This window comes from Cervus canadensis, chromosome X (assembly GCF_019320065.1).
Source record: "Cervus canadensis isolate Bull #8, Minnesota chromosome X, ASM1932006v1, whole genome shotgun sequence".
Classification (NCBI taxonomy): domain Eukaryota; kingdom Metazoa; phylum Chordata; class Mammalia; order Artiodactyla; family Cervidae; genus Cervus; species Cervus canadensis.
In genome coordinates this window covers 98339300-98353311 of record NC_057419.1, presented here as the reverse complement: position 1 = coordinate 98353311, position 14012 = coordinate 98339300, and the positions used below count along the sequence as shown (strand labels likewise).

At 50.5% G+C, this 14012-nt stretch overlaps 1 protein-coding gene across 2 annotated transcripts in view; it reads left to right on the top strand.

The window, feature by feature from the left end:
• Nucleotides 1-14012, top strand: part of MAMLD1 (mastermind like domain containing 1) — a 108387-nt gene that overhangs the window by 61462 nt on the left and 32913 nt on the right. Inside the window, exons 3-4 of one of the 2 annotated variants that reach the window (XM_043458715.1) lie at nt 9876-11552; nt 13676-13801. In XM_043458715.1, the coding sequence (XP_043314650.1) occupies nt 9876-11552; nt 13676-13801 (1803 nt within the window). The remainder of the gene's footprint in view (nt 1-9875; nt 11553-13675; nt 13802-14012) is intronic. The other variant, XM_043458716.1, reaches the window with a different exon arrangement.

Here is a 14012-nt window from a genome sequence, read left to right as displayed (position 1 = left end):
CGACAGTGGTTTCCCACTGCAGACATCTTCCCATCCACCCCCTTCCCAGGGTGGCAAAGCTTTCTGTGAGCCACAGATGTCCCCCTGGCTCGCTATGCACCAAGCATCCTGACCACCTGCCTGTCCCCAGAACATGCTGTTAGCTTCCCCCCAGGGCCTCTGTCCTCCTGCCTGGAGCATTCTTCACCCGTCCTCCTGAACACTCTGTCACATCCCTCCCCTTCGGTCCTCTGAAGGCTCCTGCTCACACTCTGTTCTTGTTCTTGCTCTTTGTGTACCGTCTGTCCCACTTGAATTCCAACTCCTTCGCTGTCTGCTTCCCCACTCCTTTACCCAGTGTGTGCTTATTCTGAGAGGGTCTCTGTTCTGGGTCCCCTAAACAGCCCTGCTCTGTACAGTTAGAAGCCTCCCTCTCTGCAGTGAACAGATGCTCTGTGCCTCTCTCTTTTTCTGGAATAAGCTTGAGGCACTAAAGTTGTCCAGTGTTAGGGCTGCCTGCATGACACTGTCAGAAAATCTCAGCACTGTCTTCCCTCTTTTTCTTTCTCCTTTAAGTCAAGCCTTTGGACTTTAGAACAATGAACTTGGCCAATATAAAATATCTCCAGGAAGCCAGCCCCCAGACACCAACATCCAACGTCTGCTTTCTGAATATATGGCTTCAAAGAGCTAAGAGTACAGTAGCCGAGTGCTGTCCATCCTATGTTTTTAAGCCACATGACAGCTAAGGAACTTAAGAATGCCTTGCCCTTTCCTATACTTAAATCTGACAAAATTACTTTATTGGCAGCATTTTTTTTTGTAATCCAGATAATATTTTATTTTTTTCCATTTATTTTTATTAGTTGGAGGCTAATTACTTTACAGTATTTTAACAAACAAAAATCTCTTGTGTTTTTGCCAATAATTCAGCTTCAGTTTTCCAAGTGAGAAAAAGGTAATTATGAATGATGACAAGGAGACAGTTTTGAGGTTTCTGTTAATAACACATTCAGAATTGTTAACACTTGCAGTCTTCCCCTGGCCGAGGCAGTGCAGCTTCTTACAGTGAGGTGGACCAGGAAGGAAGCAGTCTGTAGGAGTGGTGCCTCAACCATCAGCACCCTGGCCACTACCTATCACAGCACCACCACCACCATTAGCACCTCCACCAACAACCACCACCACCACCACCACCACCTCCACCAAACACCACCACCACCACCATCTCCACCAAATACCAACACCACCTCCACCTCCAAACACCAACACCACCTCCTCCACCAAACAGCAACACCACCACCACCATCTCCACCAAATACCAACACCACCTCCTCCACCAAACAGCAACACCACCACCACCATCTCCACCAAACACCAACACCACCTCCACCTCCAAACACCAACACCACCTCCTCCACCTCATTTACCAGCACCAATACCACCTCCATCACCAACACCATCACATTCACACACACACACACACACACACACACACACACACACACACACACACACACACACACACACACACACACACAGGCAGGGGAAATTTTTCAGGCTGTCTGACATATTCTCTGGTGCCTTAACAGACACTTTCCACACACAGTGAAAGAAAAGAATAGTTTCAGGTTGTCATTATTCTCAGTATGTAAAACTGCTCTTGTTGCTGTGTGCCTTGGAACTCTGGAACATCACCACGTGTCTGTGGCTGAAAGTCAGTAAAGGTGCATTAGGAGAAAGGCTAATATAGCTCTGAGTGCTACACCTTTAAGAAAGATAAGTTTGGATAAGAGATCTTCCACTTCATAAAAGCCTTTACTGGGGATTTCCTTCCAATGGCAAACTCTTGTTGCATTGATGATCTGGTTGACAAAAGTTAGCCTTGCACACAGCTGTTCAGGAATGCCGCCAATGAGTAAAGGCAGATCTGCCTCGAATGGCAAATGCTGCTGAGTAACTGTGTTACAGACTATTTTAGGACCACCAAGAAAGTGTGTTTTCAAGAGTGGAAAGAGAGAGACTTATGTATTTGAGATGAGCACCATGCCAGACCCTACACTCACGTTCCATCTCTAAGCTCACGTGATTCTGATAACAGATTTGTAAGCAGCTTCACTCTCCCCATCTGGGTTGCAGAGCACTGCCAACATACCAGAGGCCACAGACTTGTACACTCAAAAAAGCTTAATTTTATGCTCTATGAATTTTGCCTCATTTTGAGAAAAAGAGGACCTAAATCATTTCACAGTGTATACTTATAGTAAATCATCACATTGTGTACTTTTAAAAAATTCAAATTGTACAACCTCAAGAATTAGAATTTTATTGTTGAGCATACCTCAATAAATCTGAAAAAAGAGAGGACCTAAAGCACGTGGAGGGTCTGTGCACTGACCCAAAGCTCATCATCCCATGTTCCCTCCCAGCCTCTGCTTTTATGACATCAGAGCTGAAACAGCCTGACTCGAAGATCTCTTCATTGGACTGCATACATCTGCAGGCAGTTCGTGTATTTTAGAGCCAGGAGTTGGTGCCCAGCCACTAAAATGTGCTTATTTAGTAAGCATGTGACCTCCAGAATACACCAGATGAGTCAGGTGTCTCTGGATTCTTCCCGCGACTACACAGCTGTTGAGTTTCCCATGCAGAAAGATTCTTTCCTGAGATGGTCTAAAGCCTGTCGCCATCTTATTTAGCCCATTGTTGGGGCAGAGGCAGAAGTGAAGTCCCCTTCTACTTAAGCTTCAAGATCTGCCTTCAAACCTTACAAAGCCAGGTTCTTTGAACCTTCTCTTCCTGTAAAAGCTTCCATTCCCACAGAATCAGAGGTCTGCACCTGAGTGCAGGGCAGGAGGTTACTGTTCAATCCCCAATGGGTTTTCCGTTCCCTCATTTAAACTACTGTTTCCTCAGACGTGGTGCGAGAGCTGGCAGCCTTCCTGGTAACTGGTGACTGGTAGGACTGTAATAGAATGTGTAAGTAAGCGCAGGTCATTTGACTGAGATTGCAACTAATGCAGACCTGCTACTCTCAGTATCAACACGACTAGTCCACATACACACACGCACACTGTGTTCCAGTCATTCCTTGTTGAGAAGGCATGGAGAGATATTTGGGACAGAACCATAATGTGACCCCAGATGAGCTAGGGCCAGTTGTGCTTTCTTGAAGAGGGTCTGGAATTGGAAGTGTTGTACTGGTCCTGCTCATGGCAAGGACACTTATGCGCCATCAGACTTTCCTTGGCCTATCTGTACCCCAGGGGGAAAGGACCTCTTAGGTGGGGGAGAAGAGAATTTATCTTTTCTCTGCAGGAGCAGTCCAGGTAGAAAGTCATAACATCTATTTACTAAAGCTGGGACCCATTCACTTTGTGGATGGGAAACCTGAGGCTCAGAGTTGGGTAGGGATCTAGGAGAGTTCGCACCACATAGTACTGAGAAACAGAGCCCAGGGAGAAGTGAGAAAACTGGGCTTAAGTGAACTCTGAGGGCTCTTCTGCCCTCCTCACATACAGAAACGCATGTCTGCCCAGTGGCCCTGATGGCCTCCAACCTCAGCTCTGCCTTCCCTTTCCCCCTTCCCTGCATGTTTCTGGGCACACCAGCCTAATTCAGGTGAAACGCAGATGCACTTGTTAACCTGAGTCCTTCACAGGCAGAATCATCCGGGCTGGGACAGAGCCCTTGCCTCTGACCTTCAGCTTCTAGTCTGGCTCCACAGGCAGTACCTGCTCAATCTCTAGACCAGCCTTGTCAAATCCATCCTGGTACTCGAAAGCGACTCCATCTTTCTCTTCTCGCCCAAGTAGTCATCTTTATCCCCCTGATGATGCTATTTAGGGAGGTATTTGGAGGAATCCAGGGCAGGGTTTCTTCCAGTGGAAAGAGGCCAACCTGGGAGTCAGAGAAACTGAACTGGTCCATGGTCACATCTCTTCCTGGCTCTGCACCTCATGAACCCTCATGTGAAAGGGAGGGGTTGGCCAGGCATTAGGGCCCAGCAGTCCTGACAGCGTAGGAGTGCTGGCTCTGACTCAAGAAACACTTGGTCAATGATGGACCATTTGGAGGCTGCTTAGGGGGTGGTACAGGATGAATTATGAGCCCCTTAAATCCATTTGCCTCTGTGAGTTTGAGGCCAGTCTTAGAACTACCAGTTTTTCCACCTGGTATGCCTACACTACAGAAAGGGAGAACACAGTTCTAGAAAGCCCCCATCTATGGGGGCTGCTGTTCAGATCACTCAGGCTGGGCTGGTGGAGGGTTGCTGAAAGGGTGCTGGAGCCCAGAGTGGCGGGTAGTGGCAGGCAGCACCCCTGGCTGAGGTCAGTGTCATCAGTGCCAGGCTGCTCATCTCCTCCCACTCTCAGCCCCATGTCTGGATCCTAGATGATGTGACTTAATTTGCCAGAGAGCAAGCCAAGGCCCACACTGGAGGGCACTGTGGCAGCCTGGGGACCAAGGCCTGAGGAGTGACATCAGCGACAGTGACTGCTTCTGACGTGTACTCCTCAAAGATACTGTGAGGCACCCAGGGCAAGCAAACTGTGTACTCATTCTGGAGAAGAAATCGAGGCTCAGAGAGGAGGAGTGACTTGCCCATAGTCACACAGCAGATGGAGGTGGTAGGACTTCCATCAGGTCTGCTGGTGCCACTCCAGGGCTCCCTCCTCCACCCCAGCCTGCCTCTGCCAAGCATGAAGCCTGCCAGCTCAGGGCAAGCCCGGGTGAGATTCTGGCTCCAAACCACCTCTTAGCAGAGATTCATTTCTGAGACAAACTGACTCCTCTAGAAGCCAATCAGCATTCAGGATTCCCTGCCATTCCCATCCACCCCGGGATTCTCCACAGCCTCAGGTCTTTACAGTTCTGGAAAGTCTTTCTGCTGAAAGTCCTGTTTGTGCTACAGAAATGTCAGTTTTAGTTTGTGGGGATTTAGTTCGCTTCCTCTCTCTTCCTGCAAACCCTGTCCTGGTCCTGCCGCATCGTCCGTTATTCTATTTTGGGGCTGCCTCGTCCAGGCCCCACCATGTCATCTGTTCTGACCAAGTCTACTGGGGAACACTCTTGTCTCAGGGGCCTTGAAATCCAAGCTCGCTGACCAGTGTGAGGTTCCTGGCAACTCACTGGAAGCATATGTAACAGCAGGCGGAAGGTGTTGACGGTGCGTGGGTAGTCTTGTGAGAGAGCAAGCCTGAGAGAAGCAAAAGCAGACCGGCCCGGCTGAGCCGCAGGGGGCGCTAGTGAGGGAGGCAGGGGAGACTGCACCGCCACAGGCGATCTCCAGCTTCGTGATGCTTTTGCTCAGGGCCTCTGGAGGGAAAAAATGGTCTCTCTTGGACACGTACACCCTCCTACATTCTTAGACAAAACGGATAGTGTATATTTTTGCTGGCCTTTTGTAGGTGTTCTTGTTAAACCACCAGCTAGAGTGTCCAAAATTAAGTGTTTATAGCAGCCTGCCAGACTTCCTTGGAATGAGTTATATATATATATATATATATATATATATATAGGTTTTATTTATACACATATGTATATGAAATAGTAATATATACATATATATATATATATATGAAATATTCTTTCTTCTATTTATGCCTGTTTTCTGAGCCCAGACTGTACTCTTACAACCTAGACCTTTTTCCAAGATTTTATTGCCTTTTTTTTTTTTGCCATTCCAGACTAAAGTGTAGAAAGGGAAGAATTGCCATATGTCATTGTTCAGACAGAACCAGAAATAATGTTGACTTCAGAGCTGAAGTTGGCCCCTATCAGAAGGGTTGCCTTTGTTTTCTCATTATTTAGGGGGCGGGGAAGGCATCACATGCTTTGAAATGCATTTTAATGAATGTTTATCAGGTCGTGAGGATCACATTGGTGGCTTTGTCTGCCCGATTATGAAATGGTACTCTGCTGGTCCTGGTGGATGGAGATAAAGTCATTCCTTTCTAAAAGACGCCAGGGCACCATCCTTCACTTGCCCTCCCCCTTCCACACCACAGGCCTCCTGGGGTCTAGTGCTAGTGTTAGCCCCTAGCTAGCTGTGGACGATGAGCAGATCCTAACCCATTCTGTTTCGTGTAAACAGGGAAGGTTGAGATGTGGTCTCTGGCCGTCCTGCAGGTGGCTACTGATTCCCTTATTGTTAAAAAATATAAAGCCCTCCCAGTGAAAGGGCGGGGTCACGGGTAGTACAAGGCCCACCTGGAGGAAGTAGGGGCTGCCTGGGAACTGCACCCACAGCTTGCTGTATGGAGTCCACAAAGACTGGAAAATGGCCATAGGTAAAGATGTTTAGAAGGGTCTGGAAGTTTGGTGGGAATCTGCTGCCCCCAACATGACGCTGAGAAGGGAAGTCATTCCAGGGTAGCAAGCTCTCTGTGACACTTGATCAGAAGGGTGGCCACCCATTTCAGTCAAGCACCCTAGACCAGACAGGCAGCAGCACCCAGGTGCCCAGGTGACCCAGCCATGATGTCAGTGTGGCACCAGCAGCAGGGAAAGCCAGGCCGATTTCTCGCAATAGAGATGAGTAAGCAGTCATGGGATCCTGATGGAGGAGACACTGAACTTGCAATAGATCACCACGCCTCCTGGAGGCCTGGTGAGAGCAGATGCTAGTGCAGCCTGGCTGAGCATGTCTGTCCACACAGCCAACTTCCTTCAGCTTATTTAGGCTTGGCTGGGGATCTGGCCGTCCAGCCAGGGTGCTTTAGGCCAACCGTTGAAAGCTCTCCCCATAAAATCCGAAAATGCAAAGCTGCAGCCACTGGCAAAGTGGAGCTGAGTGGGGAATAGTGGCTTGGCAGCGCTCAGTGAGTGCCTGAAAAGTTGGGGGCACATACTCTCATTTCAGAGAGCTGGAGGCCCCTTTCCTTGCCAGTGGTTCCCACTATTAACTTTCTCATCTGGTGGTCGTGGCCTACCTTCCCTACGTCTTGCTCCTTTAGTCCCAAAAGGAGAACAGCCAACCCACAGTTAAATGAAAGACCTTGAAACCTACAGTGTGAGCCAGGGAGTCCAGGCCCTTGCAACTCACAGCCCCTGCCCTCCCTACTTTCCTTCCCATCCCCCCAACCCCATCCTCCCCCAACCTGGTCCTATGCTCACTTCCCTAGCATTCAGCTTCTGTTGATTCCAGGACATTAAGAACATCTTGTTGGGCATAGCTATTGCCAGCTCGGACTCCCAGCAAGGGATCCTATGTAAAGCCCACACTGAGTCATTCCTTACTGATCCATTTTAGACATTTCTATTTTCGATATATTGGATTTCTTTTTAAGTCTTCGGGCAAAAATAAAAGAGACCAAATTTCAGTCTGAAACACGGTAGCTTGTCTGTGGCCCTTAACTGATTGAACGGCCAGGAAGACACGAAACAGAGCTCGCTGGGTTCTGGGTCATTTGCGTTCATCGGTCCATGCATTCATTCAGCTGCTGTTTACTGAGCACCTGCCGTGGGCCATGTCCATAGTAAGCACTCCTGGGTAGGAGGGGGGCCGCTGAGTGGAGGGCTTCTCGTGTGCCTCCTGCAGCCCACCCCAGCCCCTTCCCGCCCACCCCTGCTAGTCAGGCCTCAGTAATCTGGTGGCAGAGCTGCCCCTGAAAGCTTCTTTGTTGGGGTTGCAGACTTCATAAGAAGAAAGGCAGAGAAGTAGGCAAGTACCCTCGCTCAGAGAGGGGGAGCCCGCCCTGCAGGGATGGGGTGGTCGGCGTCCTGCTGTGGGGGAATGAAGGCTGTGGGTCCAGAGGCAGCTGAGTGGTGGAGGCAGGCCCTGCATCTGCGGGCACCCCCGGGACCCTCTGGCCATGCTGCCCATCCCTGGGTCTCAGGGCCCCCGTCTTCAAAGGACAGGGTTGGATTCCCAGAGCACTCCCATATCTGCCCTCTATAATGCCAGCCAGCAATTAATGAGGGCCCACTAGATGTCAGAGATTGTGTCCCATTTTCCATAATAGTCTGAGCAGCATCATGAGATGAGAACTAAAAGGACACTGATTATATAAACAAACTCAGGACTCAGAGATTCTGTGTTGAGGCCAATGCATAGTCATGTCTGCCTCGAGACCAGGGCTCTAGGCCATCCTGCCCCACCCATGCTCTAGGCCAGTGGTTATCAACTTGGCGGTCCACTGAGAATCAGCCAGGGAGCTGTGACAGAGCTTGGGGGCCTGGGCCCCAGCCCGGAGGAGACAGTGGTGGTAGAGCCGGGAAACTGGGGGTTTCGAGGTGAATCTGATGGGCAGCAAGGCCCTGGATGTGCAGCCCCAGGGGACCTCTTTTGACGTCCACTCTGCCGTGAGAGTAATAACCACTGTCACGCTAGCAGGTGGCCCCCACACACACACGCCTTGGCCCTCCAGCAAGCCAAATGTGAGGGCATGTCGCAGGACCATGACTGGATGTCCCAGTGAGCCTGCCAAGTTGGAAAGAGGTTTCTTCATGGGAAAGGGCTTCAGGGGAAATGGAGCTGCGAGAGCATTGGTGTTTATGTGGTTCCTACAGAATCCTTTGCTCCGCCCCCTTCACTTTCACATGCAGGTCATGGTCACTTACAGGTCAGCTGTGGATGACTGTATGAGCCTTGCTTGAATGAGTAGGAAATACTGCATTACTAAGTGCTTTTCTGTGTTCCCAGAGGCTAGACTTTTATAAATGGCAGGCAGCTCCCCCAAGAGCACATCACAGACTAGGGCCATTCCCTGTTGCTTCCTTTTGCCCCAACCTGATGATGCATCTGCACACAAGCATTTCTTATTTAGATAGCTGTATATTTGGGGGGTGATTACAGTGAAAGTGTTAGTCGCTCAGTCATGTCCAACTCTTTGTGACTCCATGGACTGCAGCCCGCCAGGCTTCTCTGTCCATGGGATTCCCCAGGAGAATATTGGAGTGGGTAGCCATTTCCTTCTCCAGGGGATCTTCCCAACCCAGGGATCGAACCCACATCTCCCGCATTGCAGGTAGATTCTTTACCATCTGAGCCACCTGGGAAGCTTTATACATTTGAGGAGGGGATTACAAGTCATTCCCATTAAAAACGATCAATATTTTTAAAAATACAGAGACTAGACTAAATGGAGTTTCCAGTCACCCTGGAGAGATGAGCACTCCACAGAGTTGCATGCACGTTCTTCCAGTGTGTGTCCTTGGAAGTGTTTGTGTATGCATGTGTACAGATACATGGAGCCTTTCTACAGTGACTGTTTTGCACGTTGTTATTCTCCAAAGAGTGTCTCTCAGACAGCCACCCAAAAGAACATGCCAGGTCTACTTCACTCCTCCAAAGCCTGTGCTGTAGCCAGTTTTCTCACTGGAACCTGATGCATGTAACCCAAGACAGGGAAGCAACCTAAAAAAGTTCAGTATGTTCAATGTGTACCTCACGGTTTGATTTTTAAAAATCAGGCTGCCGGTACACAGGTGTGAATTGCAACTTTCTTAGCAATTTCTTTGACCACCAACGTCTGCCTGAAAATCCTGTGCATGACTTTCTGTACTGTTTGGTGCAGACAGCATAATGCTTCATTTGAAATCTAACAAGACAGGCTAAATGAAACAGCAACAAAAAAGCATCATGGTTCTAAAAATAGACTATATTATATAGTTTGCACAACTTTTTCTAAAATTGTTACGGAGAGCATAATGCTTCATCTGAAATCCAGCAAGACAGGCTAAATGAAATAGCAACAAAAAAGCATCATGGTTCTAAAAATAGACTATATTGTATAGTTTTCCCAACTGTAAGCCTTGAAACTGACACATCTGTTTTATTTTGTAAGTTTTCTGTCCAATAGCATTCATGTGCCAAGCCTTTATAAACGCGCTCTCTCTCTCTCTCTTCCTCTTTCTCTTCTCTTCCCTCGGTCTCCTCTTTTCTCTTCCAGGCACAGGGAACCACTAAGCGGAGACAGGAAGAAGATTTCCAGCTTTCAGGCATGGGTGACGAGGGTTACCCTAATAAAATCAAGAGACCATGCCTTGAGGATGTCACCCTTTCGATGGGCCCGGGTGCCCATCCCAGCACAGCCTGTGCACAGCTGCAAGTTCCTGCGTTACCTGTGAACCCTAGCTCTGCAGCGATGGCAGCCCCTGGCCATCCGTTACTACTGGACAATAGCCCCAGGAATGGCAGCGTCATGGGCCCACCATTTGCAGAGCCACCGACAGCAGAAATGGGAGTGAAAGGCTCCTCTATTCCTTACTATGACAAAACCAACGACGCACCGGCTGTGGATCAGGAACTTCAAGATCTGCTGGAGGAGCTCACAGAAATTCAAGAATCTTCTCAGAGTGAGCTCGATCTTGAGAAAATCCTGGGGAGCAAGCCAGAAGAACCACTGGTCTTACACCACCACCCACCGGCAACCTTAGGTGCGACTGCCAAGCCCACAGTTCAGATGCCACGCTTGGAGAGCCTCAGTTCCAGCAAGGACTTTGCTTCAAGTTGCAGCCAGGTCACTGGGGTGTCGCTTCAGATCCCGCCTTCCTCTGCGGGGCTCAGCTATGCAGTTACGCCTGCCAGTAAGCAGATGGCCTCCCCAAGTTCCTCGACCGTGAAGGCCAAGAATCAGGCCCAGGCGACACTCTCAGCCACCCTGCCGCCACTCCCAGTGTCTCAGTGGCATCATGCCCACCAGCTGAAAGCGCTGGCAGCCAGCAAGCAGGGCTCCAGTAAGAAGCAGCTGGGCCCCACCACCAGTTGGTCTGCCCTGCCTCCTCCCGGCCTCTCCCCGCCTTACCAGCCGGGGCCCGTGGTCTCACCACAGCCGCTGCCACCCTTCAGCCCTCAGGGGCTCATGGTGTCCTGTATGTCATCGAGCAGCCTGCCAGGGAGCACTCTCCAGGGCTCTCCCAACGCCTCACTGTCCAGTCTGGCGCCCAGCAGCAGCACCGTCCTCGGGCCAGCCAGGCCCTACGCGCCAGAGAAGTTCCCTAGCTCCACGCTCCAGCAGCCACCACCATTGAGTGCGCAGACCTCCATCCTTGCCAACCTGGTGTCCTCTACCATCAAACACCCTCAGGGGCACGAGATGTCTGCTCTGCCCACCAGCAACACGGGGCCCTTAACCCCCTATCGTCCAGAGACGCTGTCCAGCCCAGGCCTGCCCCAGCAGTCCTTCACTGCACAGTGCCCCCTGGTCCAGGGCGTCACCACCTCCACTCATCCGCTCTGCCAGCCGCAGCCACCAGCCAGTGCCATCTACAAGCCCCAAACCCCGAGCATGATCATGCAGCAGGGCCTGACCAGCCCCAGCCCGGGAGCCTCAGAGCCCTTTCCTTTTGGCCACACCAAGCCTTTGTCACATTTCATCTCTGAGCCAGGCCCCCAGAGGATGCCGTCAGTGCCCACCACATCTCGGCAGCCTGCCTTGCTCCACTACCTGCAGCAGCCCACGCCACCACCGGCCTCTTCTGCCACGGCCTCATCCACGGCCACGGCCACCTTGCAGCTGCAGCAGCAGCCGGATCTTTCTTCGTTCCTCCTGCAGCATGTGACGCAGCAACCGCAGCGCTTTCAGCGGTCTCTGGCCTCGGATTCCATGCCTTCTCTGCCCAGACAGGTAAGCTGATCTCATCTCTGGTTTTGTCCCTTGGTTTTGGAAATAAGAACTGTGTTTCATGCTATTGAGAGCCGGCTTTGGAGGCAAATTCAGACTCTAGCTCTTTAGAGACTGGGCTTGACTCTGGAAAAGTCTATTTAAGTTGGCTTATTCTGCACAGTCAAAGCACAATATTAAAGAGGCCAAGGTTATGGTCTCACTTTCTGTGCAGGTCACTTAGCTTCCCTGGGAGAAAACTGCACCCAGAGGTGCTGCCAGGGGAAGGAACCAGGGCAGACAGATTAGAATTGCACAGACCCACTTCCCCTACACTGGGCCATGAGGCACGTTCCCTCACCCAGGACCAGTGAAGGCATCATAGGATGCAAGGAAATTGCTCTAAGCACTTAAATCTTGTCCCTGCTGGCATAAGGCTGCAAACCGGGCGTTCTAGAAGTGCCACAGCAAATATCTGCTGGGCAGTGTGCTGTTTGTTGACCCCTGCACCAGATGCTGAGGCAGGTCCTAAATGATAAGGTCGGAGATGTGTCAAGTAGTTATTCTTATGTCTCCATTTTACAGACGAAGAAACTGAGGCTCAGAGCATTGAAACGACTCGCCCAGAGTCACACAGTTAGCAAGGGGCCGAGCAGGAACTTGAAGGCAGGCAGTCTTGCCCCAGAGCCCGTGCTTTTCTCAATACTCCTGTGACTTCCCTTTCTTCTCCTGCAGTCTTTTCAATCACTCACTTCACCTACTTCTCGCCAGGTGATATCTATCACAGTTTCCATTTTTCATGCTGTGATCCTTGTCTGTGTTAGTTATCTATGGCCACATAACAAATTGGCCTGAAACAACCACTTTTAGGCAGCACACATGTACTATTTAATACTTCACAGTTTCTGTGGGCTGGGGATCCTGGCACGGCTTAGCAGGCCTTCTGGCCCCATGTCTCTCACAAGGCTGCAGTCATCTCAGGGCTCAACTGGGGAGGACTAGCTTCAAAACTCACTGTGTGGTTGTTGGCAGGAAACAGTTCCTTATGGGTTGTTGGACTGAGGCCTCTGTTCTTCATGAGCTGTTGGCCCGAGGCCTCCCTTGGTTCCTTGCCACATGGGCCTCTTCACAGAGCTTCTCCTAACGTGATAGCCAGCTTCATCAGAGTAAGCAAGAGAGAATATGCCAGCAAGAGAGAATATGCCAGCTAGAGAGGTTGAGGGGAGGTTGCCAGTGAGTCAAAAGTCCCAGTCTGTATAACCTAGTCTGGAAAGTGACATTGCATCATGTGTGCAGCATTCTGTTCACTAGACTTGAGCATTAAGTGGTGAATACTAGTGGGGGATCACAGGGTAGTGAGGGTACCAAGAAGCAGGGATTGATCAGTGGGAGCCACATCAGGTGTCTCCCTGCCCTGGCTCCTGTCTTCATGCTTCCTCTTTACCATTGCTCTCTTGATCTTTGTTCAAACTCATACAGTTTTCCCAATAAACCATCTTAAACTGGTTGCCCTGATAAACCATCCATTTCTCTAAGCATAACCTTGCTATAAGACAGACCTGATCATGTTCACACTTGCTCAGAAAATTTTAGAGGCCCATCAACTGGCTCCATCTATCTCCTTAGACTGGTGTCCTTCAGATCTTGAAGTGCTTACAACTCCTGGCCCACTCTGCGTTCTTGGCCTTGACTCCCACCATTGCCTGTGTCTATCCTTCCCTGCCCACCTTTCCTTTCCTGCCCACCTTTCCTTTCCTGCCCCACTCTTACAGCTCCTGAGGCTCAGGCACCATTCCCCTTCCAGAAAGCTTTCCGCAAGTTTTCGCCCAGGACTTTGGTCTCCCACCCTGCCTGTTTCTTCTGTAGAAAAGCTGAGGAGGTGGCCATAAAGTTCTAGGCTTGGGTAGCCCGAGGGATACTCCTGGGGGAAACTGACCTCTTTTCTGAGGGCTCTGGGTGACCGTGGCCACGACAGTACCAGGAGGAGAGAGACCGTGTCTTTTTCATCCAGGTCTCATGAAGCCTCACGAGCCACGCACTCCACACCAGGGGTCAGTCTTTCGATGGGTGCACTCGTGGGGGTGGCCAGGGTGAGCGGCCAGCCCTTGTCCACAGTTCAGGAGCACTTAGGTTTGATTTTGTTATAGGCATGTTGCCAACTGTTCTCGTGGACTTCCGTGGCTGGCTCGATGGAGCGCCAGCTGAATCAGCACTGGAACCCTTACCCTATCAGGCAGGATCCTCAGCCTGGAGCCGTGTCACCATCTAAGATTGTGAGCTTTTTTGGTTTCTTTTGTTTTCAGTGGGGAGTGTTTGTAGTCTGACTGTGTTGTCTCAGAGCCGGAGCAGCTGGCTCAGAGAGAGAATCTTTAATGTTCAGGGTCTTGAAAATCCACCCCCACCCCACCCACAGCTGATTCCCTAGGTGGGGCTGGGGAAAGGCTTGGGAGAAGGAGCACATGGCTGAGCTTCCCGAGGCTAGGA